Here is a 14,600-nt window from a genome sequence, read left to right on the forward strand (position 1 = left end):
AATTTGAGTCAGGTGCTATGGCCCATGCCTGTGGTCCCAACTACTGGGGAAGGCTGAGGCACTAGGATTATGAATTCAAATCTAGCCAGGGCAACTTTGTAAGACTACCCCATCTCAAAAAAGAAGTGTATTTATGTATGTATGTGTGTGTGGATATATATGCAGATACCTACATATAGATTTACATCTATATATATATCCACACGCACATATATTTTTAATATGGGGAAAGAAATAGCCATCAAAGTATTTTATGTGATAAGAGATAACCAATATACATAGACTTGGTATATTTTTAGTCAAAAGTAAAGAATCTATCAGGCCTTTTGAAAAACTGAAAACAACTTACAAGTACTTTTCCCTTATCTAGGACCCTAGAGATCAGAAAACCCTTGGTGGGATGATCCAGCCAGCCCAATGTTCTAATTTCACACATAAAATGGTCCTGGTTTAAGAAGTTTAATTAATCATGAGAAGGGGGAAATTATCTTTCTCATATGTATTATGTTAACCAATGAAATGTTTCTAGCAAAACTACATCCTGTAAACCCAGTACATATAAACAATTTAAATCAGGGAAATACAACCTCAAAAGGACTATTTTCACCAATGATTAAAAATAAGAAATGCTTCACATTATAGACATTATAATTTTCTTTAAGTCTTTTTTTATTTAGAGATTTTTCTGGTAAGGAGATATACCATAGGAAAGCAAGTTCACTGGCAGTGAGGTATGTATATACTCTACCAAAATACTCCTTATTTTAACTGTTTTTGACTTTATTTACACATAAAGAAAAGTATCAATGCATGTCCTTGGTTCAACTATAATATTAGCCAAACTACATGAAATTAAATGAAATGGTGCCTGCATACAAAAACTGTTATTTGTAAAGGAATCTAATTTCAAATTAAAAGAACTAACTTGTTTTTGGAAAGAGTTGAAAAGAATAATCACAATTTATCATGACCAAGACACCTGCACCATATTTTCCATTCCTCACAGCACATTTATTTCAGTAATTCCGTTATGTCGGTTCTTAGCATGAGCATAGTGTTACACAATTTTCATACATATAATCACATCCAAAACAAGTTCTAAAATTTAAATTGTAAACATTCTCATCATATGTAGAAATATTTTAATTGGTGTATTAAGTTTTGCTAACTGACCAAATTTGGAAGGTAATATAAATGAGAAAGCCTATTCTAAATTGTGTAGTGAGCATTGTTTATTACATTTCTACAATGTTAAATAAAGTAAGAGGCAAACCTGTCCTGTAAGCATGTCAAATTTTAGGTAAAACATTAAAAAGAAACAAATCTGTTAACAAAAGGATGTCTTGCAATAAAGAACATTAGATTTTTAAAATCTATTATGATACAAAAATGTAAAGGGTAAATAGCATCTTTGTTGACAAAGTAGGAGGTAGCATGGATGCACCACTTTATTGTCTGAGAAATGCAACTGGAGTAAAGAATATTTCCTTACCACAAATAATTTCCAGGACTATGTACATATTTCTTTTAGAAATACTTGTTTAAACAAATCTCCCTCCACTTTTTAGTATAAAAAAAACCGTTCCATGTGATTTTAAAAAAACACTTACACATCTAGATAGAATAGTACTCTGCCCTATTTGAGTGAACAGTCTCAAACTATGAAGTACATGATATTTAATGCCCTAAGTTGAGTAAATTTAGTTAGCAAGTTCCTGGTATTATACAAAACACTAAATACATACAAACAAAATATAATATCTTATTTGTCTATGCAAGTCTTGTGGGGAATAAACAGAGCCTTGATTCTGGTAACACTGCAGAAAACATAATTTTCCAATAAGTCTGTCTATTATGTATCCATGTGCAACATTTATAAATGGCTGCTTACATGTAAGGTCTTTTATTGAGTGAACATAGTTAACCAACAAAACTTAGTAAATCTTAAAAACACATCTTCCACTCTATATAAAATATATAGACTACTTACTGTTTTTAAGTGTTCAATTTGCTCTGATGTCACTGTAAATTCACTTTTCCCCATTTTCCTGCTTTAGTATTTATAAACGGATACTTTAATGTGGCTTACAAAAAAAAAAAAAAAAAAAAAAAAGGAAAGAATTTCAAATTTACATCCAATTCAAATTTGCTATTTAAAAGATTTCCTGGTTCTATGAAGCTGCTTCTGCCATTAGTAGAGAAAATGAAGTTTCTGTAATGGAAGCAGGCTTTTTAAGTAGTGACGTAACTTCCACCATGCCAGCTCCAGTCCGTGGAAGGTTAGCGTTTACAATGTGTCGTTGTAAGTGCTTAATCCAGTCTTCTTGAACAGACAATGGTCCTCGAAAGACTAGGCCACAAAACCTACAGAGGTTGATAAAAGTTCTCTTAACATAACCGAGTTCTTTTATTTAAAGCCAACTCACATAAAATCCATAAAACATTTCAGGAATAAACCTGACAGTTTCTAAATGAAGTTGAGATGATTTAATGATACTGAAACTCCTAATTCCTATTATTAAGAGTTATAATAAATTAAATAGTCTTAACACCTACAAATCTTAAGTAATTTACAACAATTATCACTCTAAAATGTGCCACTCTCTAAAGACCCTCAATTCAGAATACTTTCCTGTGTGACTGTTTGGAAGAAGTTATTATATGAAGGGAAAGTCGAATGTGTTCCCAATAAGCAGGAACTAACAATAGAAAAATTGAAAGTGAATCGAACTAATTGAAACCAAACTAATCAAACTAAAAACCAACAACAATTAAAAAGCCACTTTTACAAATCACAGTATTTAACAGAGGTTCTTGGCTAAAATATAAAATGTTTCTTAGTTGCTGAGTAAACTAAAAGGATTTTAAGTCTGTCTACAAAAATTCACTTATAACTTGACTATTCAATGTACTGTCACAAATTAAAAATTCCAAATAAAATAGTTAATATGTCTCGAAGTAGATATAGCAATATAAGTATATACCTGCATCGGAGAATGTAAACCTCGTCAGCACCATGAGGTAATGTTAGCATTTTCTTCTTGCTTCCAGATCTTGACCTTGATTTCTTTTGCTTACAATCTAAGGCTAAAAAAGGGAAGAGAAAGACTTAAATTCCTTATTTATTATGTATGAAACACACATACATATTTTTAGAGAGGTCAGACCACCAAAATCAAGTAGGAAAAAGTTTGTATTTATTTTCCTATTTTCTGAGGCATGCACTAACTTACAGCTGAATCGCTTAACAGCAATAACATTACCTACATACATTTGTCCTGTATTGCTTTTTCAAATAATGGTTTACCATTCCAAACTAGAACTGACAAAATATAAGTAAATATCTGGAAACTACTAAGTTGGCCAATAACTACCATAAAATTTTCTTGATTGTATGTAATCAAGATCTGGTTAAATCTTTCTTAATTTCAGGAAAATAATAACCTTTTATTTAAGATCACTAAATTGCTTGTATTTGATATTTGATCACTACTCCATTTAAGTAGGTCTCACAAGTAGAAAATTGAGTAAGGGAACATCGATAATGTAATAAAAATCAATTTTTATGGCAATACAAAGGCAAAAAAAACCCTCAAGTTTAATTTTTAAACTCAATCTGTATTAAATGTAAAAATCATGCAAACATGTAACTTTTATTTTACTAGAAAATAAATATAGGGGCTGGGGCTATGGTTCAGTGGTAGAGCACTTGCCTCCCACATGTGAGGCACTGGGTTCGATCCTCAGTACCACACAAAAAAATAAAGATATTTAAAAAAAAGAAAAGAAATATAAATCTACATTATATAAGTTCACAACTGAATCCAATGTTTGATGTTAACTATTCTCTACATTTTTCCACTTTATATTTTCTTCAATAGTATATTTTTAAAATGTGATTAAAAAGGAAAAAAAGATTTTATATTAAGATAGACCAAAATTTTAGTGCTAAGTGTTCTGAAATCTTTCCATTACTTGACTTTTCCTATTATTATTTATTCCAAAAATTTTGGCTTAATAAAGGAAAAAAGCATTTTTATAAATTCAAATAGGACACACATTTTGTAAGTCTTTGAATACAGTTACACCATTCCTTTGAACAAAGGGATGATAGTAATCCAGGGTGCTGCTGTCAATTAGCAGGAAGAGAAGGTAAGAGTTTATCTCTAGGGATCCAAGGGGGAGGGATACAAAGGTAACAGAAGAATCACTCAAACTGGTTTTTCTTCTTATTCTGCCACCTGAAATCCCCTGAAAAAATTCCAAGTAAGAGAGAACAGGAACTGGCTATTCAATGATTCTGTGCAATGAGTTTTTCAAAGTCTGGATTCCAAAAGAACAGATGCTACTATCACAAAACCAGTAAACGTATTACCTTACAATACTCAAGTGGCAATGACAACAGAAATGCCACATAGAAAATTAAAAAACCATATAAGAAGCCTAAATCTTATTCAAGTCACTGGTTTTGGCATCCTGTCACCTGCCTGTTTAAAAGTAAAATCTAAGACCCACAGTCTTTTTCTGTTCATCCTTTGAACAAGAGTCTATAAGTAATAAGAACAACTGGAAGTCAAGTTAAGTATTAAAGAATGGCTACTTCAAAGGTAAACAGCCAAAATCTGGAATAGAAAAATCTTCTAAGGTTTTCATTAGTTACTTCAGTCAAGAGCCTGGCACACAACAGGAACTCTACAAATAATTCTAGAACAGAAATAAAGCAAAACTCAGCAATTAAACCAACATTTAGATAGCCTATGAATGGAAATATGTTCTAGCCCTGTGTAACACAGGTAACATTCCTAAGCAACACTTTGGCATCATTTGTTTAAATATGTTGCTCTTGTCACACATTCTTAGGTCTAAATCACTGGCCAGTCAAGCTTATATATAGAAACTAGATTCTTCACAACTAGCACGAAGAGTAGAGTACCATGTATTTTGTTAACAGCAGTTCTTCTTCCTGATTGTTCTGGTGAGCAATTTGAATCTAAGTGAATTTTAAGTGATTCACACACTGGAAATGAGAGTTCAGAGAACTCAAAAAGTAAGATAGTAGATGTCAGCTATTCTTTTCACCTGTAATGTAAACCATACACAATATCTGCCTGTTAGGTGGAACAGAGCAAGCATTTCATTTATCATGAGATCACTGGTAGATGAGCTTTCTGGGTGTCAAAATGCCACACTATATTCAAACTTTTTTAAAAATGCAAATAAATTACTGCAGGATGCAAAAAGAATACATTATAACAATTCTTAAAAACTATGTTCACAGAATACTAATGTGAGGGACATAAAGCAAACTGAGAAAGGGTAAGAAAGTATGCAAAATAATGGTTTATGAATTATAAAACGTGAGTTACTTTTAGATGCTGTATTAACTTTAAAAATGGAACATGTTTTACTAAGATACAGAAATTAGGACTTTTTCTTTAACAGAGGAAAATGGTATTTTCTGACTTTTGATGCTGTACAGATTCTAGAAATTCTGAAGTTTAGGTGGTTTGATAAATGATCATGTGAATTTTAAATGTGAATATCATGGTTTTTATAGTAATTAATATTTGAAGGTATTATGACCTTGGAAAGCAGGACAACTCTACCAGCACGAGACTGATAATTTCTGGTAGTTAGGGCTCCAAGTTAGAGAACCTCATACATTAAAAATTCGTTGACATATACCCTTAAGGTTAAGGTATTAAAAACTTCATACCTCTCATAATTAAACCCAAATGCCTTCATTATTACTTAAAAACTTCTTAGCCCTTGAAAATTTTTTTTAATTTGATAAAAGACATTATTACATTTAACAGGTAAGGATTTTTTTCTAATACCAACCCTACCTCTGTAAAAAACTGAATTATTTGACAAGTACATAAAGGGGACATCTATATAGTATCTTCTAAATAAAAAGATGACTTACAGGAAAAGCTCCCCTATATGAAAAAGGTGATGTGCAAACATGTCTATTACACAAACATTGTCATTTAACAGATTTTATTACAACTAGAGGTAAAAACAGGTTTATTCTGTACTGTACCAGGTTTTGCTACAACATTAAATATAGAATGCATTCAACTTTAGTATAACAGATTTGATTTCAATATAATGAAGTTCATCAATATGGGATCAACAACCAAAGTTGTTTATATGAGTAATCTGCCAAACAGATAACTTTGTTACACAAAGCCTTCTTTGTTGTAGGGTTTCATTTGCAATTATTACTGTTAAAGAAGAAAAAAAATCTCACATGCCTTTTTCAATTTCCAAACTATTTTAAATCTAACACTGTATATCTATATTTGCACACACAAAATAACCAGATTAGTTTTAGAAATTTTTAAGTTCTCTTTAAGTGTGAGTAAAATTGTATAATTGCTTCTTTAGAAAGGAACAATAGTCACTCAAACCTTTTTGGTGGGTAACCTCAGCCAGAAGACTCAACAATCTTGGAAATTATCTGATTTTATCAAAGATCTACACTGGTACTAGGAAACTTGTGGGGAGAATGAACTGAGCAGTAAGATCATAAACAAAAAGTTTTACAATATACCTTTCATTATAACAGCTGTTTTGAAATATCAAAGTGAAATACAACAGATATGTGTCCTCAAAATGAACACCATACTGCTATGCTGTGAAATGCGAACATGTCCAAAATGCTAAACCATATCAGTAAAAAGCATACAAACAGATAATATGACATAAACAAATTCAAGTCTGTTTTCTGAACAACTGTTTAGTTTTATACATAAAAGAAAAAGAAGTTACTTTTGGCTCTAACATTGTTAAATTAAATTTTATGCCTTTTCCACCTTTCTGTCCATATATACATAACTGTTCTGCTTCAATGAATTTCATTACCTTTTTTCTTCACTGTAGAGTATGACCTCATAGAATATTTCATAAAATACCTGAAGCTTCTGTGATATAGAAGCATACCATAAAATTAAATTAACATTCACCACCAAAATATTTTTATTTGCAATTATCTTCCCCATACTCAATCATTTAAAAGTCCTTTTCATCTGTTTCTTCCCTGATTGTTGGAATTCCTAGGTATCTTAGTCCGTTACCTGCTGCTTTAACAGAATATTACAGACTGGATAAACCAGAAACAATGTAGAAGTGTATATGGCCCACAGTTCTGGAAGCACGGAAGTCCGAAAGCATGGCACCACCATCTACAAGGGCCTTTCTACTGAGTCACAACATGGCAGAAGGGAGTGAGCACACTCAAAACAGCAAATTGGGCAAATTCATCCTTTTATCAGGAATCCACTCCTGTAATAAATAATCAACTCCCACAATAATTACATTAATGCAGTCATAAGTGTCAAGCCTTAATAGCCTTATCACCTCTTAAAGACCATACCTCTTAATACTATGACAATGGCAATAAAATTTCAATATGAGTTTTGGAGGGGACATTCAAACTACAGCATTCTGACCTGTACCCCCTAAAACCTCACATACAAAATACATCCATGCTATTCCAAAAAGTTTCAGCACCAACTCAAGAGTCCAAAGTCCAGCATCTCCTCTAAATCAGATATGGCTGAGACTCAAGGCATGATTCATTCTGAGGCAAATTTCTACCAGCAGTATGCCTGTGAAGGCAAAACAAATTATCTACTTCCAAAACACAAAAAGGAGAAATAGGCAAGAAGGGGTAACTGGGCCCAAATAAGTCCAAAGTCTAACAGGAAAAACAATATTAAGCTTTAAAGCTCCAGATTAATTTTTATCCATGTGCTACTTCCTGGATATACTGGAAGGTTTAGGTACGCAAAGCCTTAGCCCCATGCCTTTGTCTTCACTTGGTTCAGCCCTGGCTTCAGTTCTCAAGTTGGAGTCTTTTGCCTACAGTTTTCCGAGGCCTTACACTTTTGGGATCTTGAATGCTCCCACAGCTCTACTGTGGCCTAGTGTGGACTCTCTATAGCAGTTCAGCCCTTAATTTCTCAGCCTGGGCACCCAGGTAGTCCACAACATCCTTTGAAATATAGGTGGGGGTTCTACACCCCACAGTTCTTACAAGTTCCATGCATCGGCAGACATAACACCATACGGACACGGTCAAGGCTTACCACTTATATATTCTGAGGCCACAAAACTGCCCCACACAGGAAGGCTGGGAGCAGAGACTCAAATGCCTTCTGGGACTTAGTCCCACTGTGTTGATGAACAGCACCAGGCTTCCTTTTATCTAAGATAATCTTTTTAACAACTGGTCTCTTGGCTACACCTTTAGTATTCTCCAACACAATTTACACGATCACACTGAGAATTTTTCAATCTTCCCACTGTGCTTCTCTTTTTGTATTTTTATTTTTTTTAGCCATCTATGGACCTTTATTTTTTATTTATTTATATGTGGTACTGAAAATTAAACCCAGTGCCTCACACATGCCAGGCAAGCACTCTACCACTGAGCCACAACCCCAGTACCTTCTGATTTTTTAATTATAAATTCTGCCTTTCAGTTTCTCTTGTAACTCACAGCAGTTAAAAGTAGTCACAAAGCAGGTCAAATACTTTGTTGTTCAGAAATTTTCTCTACCAGATACCCTAGTTTATTACTCTAAATTTCTGCATTCTTCTAAGTTCTAGGGCATAGAGACAATTCTGTCAAGTTCTTCACAACTGTATAACAAGAGTGACTTGTACCTCAGTATCCAATATCTTGTTCCTCATTTCTGTCTGAAACTCTATCAGAATGGCCTTTACTGAGTACAGTTCTACCAATCCTCTGTGTCATAAACACTAAAATAATTTTAAGATTCAGACTTTCCCTACACTACTCTTCTAAGCCCTCACCAGAATCACCCTTAATGCTCCATTCACGGCAATATAAGCCTTTACTAGTCTGTTCTCCAAATTCTTTCAGCTCCTACTCATTACACAGTTCCAAAGCTGCTTTCACATTTTCAGGCTGTTTGTTACATCAACAGTTCCACTCTCCTACACACACACAGAGGGTAAATTATAAACAGAAGTTCCTTTGGCTTGCAATTCTGGAGGCTGGGAAGTCCAAGAGCATGGGCACTAGCACCTGGTGAGGGCATCTGTGCTGGGTCATAACATGGCAGAAGAGCAAATGAACACATGGGAGACTGTGAAAACTGGGCAAAACCATCCTTTTTTTTTTTTTTTTATCAGGAACCACTTCTTTTAATAACTAACCTATTCCCTTTCATAATAACAGCCATGCATGAGAGTGGAGCTCCAATGACCTAATTACCTCTTACAATGGTACTTAGATTTCAGCCTGAGTTTTACAGGGCACTTATAAAACAAAGCACTGGTGTAGGTTGTATATATCCCAGATAAGAGGAATGTTACAATCCTACTAGAGGGGAAATTTTTTTTTTCCTTATTAAGTTAGCTTGTACAAGTTGGGCAAGCAATAGCAGATATAAGTTCATCCAGGAAGATAGTAGGTATAAAAATAACATGAACACCACCTCCATTAAAGAGCTGGTGATGAAGGTGGTAGTGGAATAAGTGGTGAGGTGGGAAGAGGATGCACATGTCACAGGGGTATAGTGTGAGACAGATAAATAAAATTGATTTGATAAAAAAAATTGATTTGAATTGGTGTCACTAATCCTTCAAGGTTTATAAGTGCCAATCATATAAAAAAATTCTTGGCAAATAGCACTTTTCTATTTTTCTATGAAAAAGAACTAGGGTTTTTTGTTTTGTTTTTTAAAGAAAAGTATTACATTATATAAAATAGGGATGAAGGGAGGGGAAGTCATTTGTTGAAAAGCTAAATTTTTTCTAAGCTTACACATTTTTGTCTGCACAAAGTAGCCACAAGACTAGCTTCATGGGTTTGAGAGGCCTGTGTAGTTACATAGGGCCCCATAAGGAGGTTTAATTCTCTGCTATTGTAGCTTTGGAATTCTTAATAATTTGAAACAAAGGGTACTATACTTTTAATTTTCCACTGGATCCTGCAAATTTTGTAGTTAGTCCTGGGTCCTAAGTAGTCAGTACCCTAAAGAGAAAGGATACATACAGCTCCACCTTTTAAACTCTTGGCCATTTAAATAAAATAAAATAAAATAAAATAAAATAAAATAAAATAAAAAATAAATAAAATAAAAGGTAGCTATTAAGGGAGAAACTGTTAAATCCCCATTCCCTATAGCACATTAAACTGGAAAGGATTCCCCTACTAATACCAACACAAATTCTTTGCTCACAGCTATACAACATAATCAAGCCAATCATTGTTCCCAAGATAAGCAGTGTATGTTATGGAGAGCAATGTTCTTCTTCCAATTAGGAAGAACATAAAGATATACAGTTAGTAACCTCATAAGTATTTAATTACACCATCATTTTCTGCATTAGTCAGCTTTTTGTCACTATGACCAAAATTCCTGAGAACAACTTAAGAAGAGGAAAAAGGTTTATTTTGGCTTCTAATTTTTAGAAATTCAGTTCATGGTCTATTGCTCTAATAGGGCAGAACATCATGGTGGAAAGCATGGCAGAAACTAGCTGTTCAGGTTCAGCAACCGGCAGGCAAAGGGGTGGACAGCAGGCACTCAAGGAAAGGATGGGTCCAAGGACATGATACAGTCCCCAAGGACAAGATATACTCCCCAGTAACCCCCAATCAAAAATCCATAAAACAAGGTTATAGTCTTCATGATACAATCCTTCTCAAAAGTCTCAACACTAGACACTGCAGCATCAGGAACAACACACAAGTTTTGGTGGACATTCCAGATCCAAACCATAATATTTTCCCTTGACAATTCAATCTAAAAACTATTTTTTCAGTAGCAGAGCTTCTTATCCCAGTGACTAAAAACAAGTAATTGACTCAGAATCACAAAATAGGTGGCGAAGTAAACTACAGCCTAAAATGTTTTAACATTCCATCTGGAAAGCCAGGTGCAGTGGTGCATGCCGATAATCCCAGTGGCTCTGGAGGCTGAAGCAGGAGGATTGCAAGTTCAAAGCCAACCTCAGCTATGATGAGGTGCTAAGCAACTCAGTGAGACCCTGTCTCTACATAAAACACAAAATAGGACTAGGGATGTGATTCAGTGGTCAAGTGCTCCCAAATTCAATCCCTGGTACAAGAAAAAAACAAACCAAAAAAACCCCACAAACATTTCATTTGGAAAAGGATGATACACAAACTATCTGGAAAGCAGGTTTCCTTTGCTTTAAGGAGTATGTCTGTGGCTATTAGTCTAGAAGAAGAAGCTGACTGAGTTTTTCATACGAAGAGTTTATATTTAGAATAGCAACATCCTTATAAACTTGGTTCAGAGAAAGCATTCAAGTAACAGAGGTACCCTGCATAGGAAAAAAAAAAAAAAAAAAATTTCCAAAGTCTCCACTATTTCAAAGTAGAAGGGATGATCAGTAACATAATATTTTGAGCAAGTATTCTCAAGATGTAAAGAGAAAAGCTAGACATAAATATGATTTATAAACAGGTATTAGAGGGAGACTAGTTTTACCAGTTAGCCAAAAGCAAATTAAAATAAAAAATAAAATAAAAAAAAAAGCTAATACCCTAGTCACAGATGGTTTACTGGTCAGTTATTTGCTATATAGGATAGAAAATGTATTACTTCTCTGTGGTAACACATAAAAAAACACTTAAAATTTTCTTCTCAAGATAAGTTCGGTTTGCATGCTTTTTAATTAAGCAATGCAGGCAGGTGCAATGAATATCAGTTTTCTTAGACTAAGACACATCTAAAACCAGAACAAACATTAAAGCACAAATTATGAATCTATACCAAGTCCATTTTTGTTTAGAACTACCTGAGTATTACCAAACGCCTTGACTTCCAAAGTCTCAACATTTGTAAAACATCACTTCAGATATGGCAGGAATAAAATACTTGTTAAGTAAGGAAACTACCTTACCTTACAATTAAAAAAAAAAAATTGTCTTCCACATAATTATATTCAACTTAAATTGGATAGGGCTCACACTAATAGAGTAAATCTAAATGTCACAAATTCATAAATCCAATTAATCCAATTTGGCTTTTTATAATTTTTAAGAGCCTTACATATTCCTGCTAAATTCAAAACTACAACCAACCACAGTGCTGACCAGTTATTTTCTGTTTTGGTTAGCTTCCAGCTAAGGCCATGATTACAAACAGATTTTAAACACTGGATAGCAAGAATTAACCTTATTCTTCCAACTGTGGATACAACAAAGAATAATAAATTCCATTTTCCTGCTTCTGGGTGGATGAAGGACTAGGTAGAACAGAAGAAATAAAAATAGGTAGAAAGGAGAAATAAAGAAGAACAAGAAAAATAAAAATTTAACTCATAAGTTCCACATACTTTTTCAGGCCTATCAGTCTCCAAGTCCGTCTCTTTCCCACGCCTATCAATCCTAAATTGCTGGGAATTCTGTAAATCTACCTTGGGCACTATTAATTAGCCCACCAATAAAAGAGTAAGAGAAACACCTTATTCTGAGAAATTTGTAATTTAGAGAACCTTCCTATACTATCAATTGATCAGATAATAAAGACCACATAGGCCTAAAGATCCTGAGAATGATGAGACCACCATAAATCATGCTAAGATCACCAGACTGATCTGTATCATCCCCATGTACTTTGCCATACCCATTCCTTTTTGAGTTTCCTTTAAGAGTGGGAATCCCCAAAACACATCTCTCACTTGAGATGAACTTCATTCTCCCTTGAGTATTCCTTGCTGTCCTAAATATATAATCTCTTTGCCTCCACTGACATGTGCTGAAATTCTTTTCCATCATGTATGTCAAAGATCCTACTTGTCCTGAATCAAGTTTCCCCTTTCTGTGGGAACTCCTGAGGAACCACTTCTGGAGATATTTCTTTTCCCATGACAGAACCACCAATTTTCAACAGACCATCCTCTAGAGCTAATCTCAAGTGAGAAAGTCAGTGTATAATTGTATTATATTCATAAAGTCAATTAAAGCAAATTACCCAACATTTGGCTCTGTCCAGTAACATGTTTTGTATTTTAAGGTTTAACTATACCTTAACCCAGATAATAAATAGCATTCAAGAAATTAACGTTAGATTAGAAATCAGAGTAAACACACATAATACAACTAAAGAGATGTGAGATTTGAAACGTATTTTAAAATTCCAAACATTAAAAAGCCATACTCCCCAAAATTAGATACAAAACCAATAGGCTAGGGGACAAGGTAAGACTTATGAAAAAACAAGATGCTTATAAAAAAAAGATGGCCAAATAGCACTAAATTTTGTTAACTAATTATCAGCAAAAACAGGCATCATGAAATCTGTTTTATGTGGCAATGATGTAAAACCTTCTCATATAATCAGTTTTTTTTTACAAATGTGACCAAAAGACCTGACAAGAACAATGTAGAGAAGGAAAAGTTTATTTGGGCTCATGGTTTTAGAGGTCTCAGTCCATAGATGGCCAACTCCATTTCTCTGGGCTCAAGGAGAGGCAGAATAGCAAGGTGGAAGAGGAAAGCAACTTAGGACGGTACCAGGAAGCAGAAAGAGAGAGCTCTCAATCACCAGGGACAAAATATATACTCCAAAGGCACCCCCTTCAAGTGACCCACCTCCTCCAGCTACACCCCACCTGCCTACAATTACCACCCAACTAATCCATTCAAGTGGATTAATGTACTGGTTCAGTTAAGGCTCTCAAAACCCAATCATTTCACCTCTAAGCTTTCTTACAATGTCTAACACATGATCTTTTGGGGGACACCTCATATCTAAACCATAACACATCTATTTTAAAAACAACACTGATAGAATAAGTATGGCTATTTGTTTTATTACAGTGGACAGGTGGATGACATATTACTATATAACTGGCAGAGAAGTAAATGAAGCCTATCCTCCTACTTGATGGCATGGTAGTAAAATCACTAAGGGTATTAGTATAACCACTCTCCCTGGAGAAACAAGATTTAAAACCTTGAGCCATCTTTTTCTCATATTCATCTACCTCTAACTATCTGCAAAGTTCTGCTTACTTACTTCTATAACATCAGCTGTATATCTATTATCCCTTTACATTTCTATTGCTATTGCCCTGGTATAGGACTATTAAAATGACTGTACCTACAATTTCTCCTCAACCAAACCTTTAACTTTTGTTTAAAAAGCACTCAAAAGCATTATACAAATTCTTTTTTAAAAAGTTCAACAGTGCCTCACTGCAAAATTAATTCCAATATGTTAGACCAGCACTCTATGTCATCTACCTGACTCACTTCACAAATCCAACTGAATTCTCTGATTTCCTACTTATTAGTAATTTTAATAAACTTTCCACCTGTCCCATGTTGCTCCTCTTTCACATGTGTTCTTTCCCTACCCGAGGCCCTAATTTCCATTTCTATCAGCTATTTTTCAGGGTCCATTCTAACACTACATGCAGGGCTGGAAGTATACCTCAGTGGTGTAGTGTGTATTTAACCTGCACAAGGCCCTGGGTTCAATCCTTAGTATTAGTGTACACACACACACACACACATCAGTGAAAACCCAAACATTATTTAAAAGCCTTGCTTGTCAAAGTCTGGCTCACAGTACCTTTCTTTTCCT

General features: G+C 34.3%; 1 protein-coding gene across 14 annotated transcripts in view; it reads right to left on the reverse strand.

Annotated features, from left to right (window-relative positions):
• Window positions 1–1,410: 1,410 nt before the first annotated feature.
• The window catches only part of ZNF644 (zinc finger protein 644), a 123,246-nt gene continuing 110,056 nt past the window's right edge, over window positions 1,411–14,600 (reverse strand). For all 14 annotated transcript variants that reach the window (XM_079144966.1, XM_079144961.1, XM_079144965.1 and 11 more), the window contains 2 exons: window positions 2,985–3,087; window positions 1,411–2,364 (listed from right to left, as the gene is read on the reverse strand). In XM_079144966.1, coding sequence (XP_079001092.1) covers window positions 2,172–2,364; window positions 2,985–3,087 — 296 coding nt within the window. In that variant the 3' untranslated portion in view covers window positions 1,411–2,171. The remainder of the gene's footprint in view (window positions 2,365–2,984; window positions 3,088–14,600) is intronic.

Source organism: Sciurus vulgaris (assembly GCF_902686455.1).
Source record: "Sciurus vulgaris genome assembly, chromosome: 1".
Classification (NCBI taxonomy): Eukaryota; Metazoa; Chordata; class Mammalia; order Rodentia; family Sciuridae; genus Sciurus; species Sciurus vulgaris.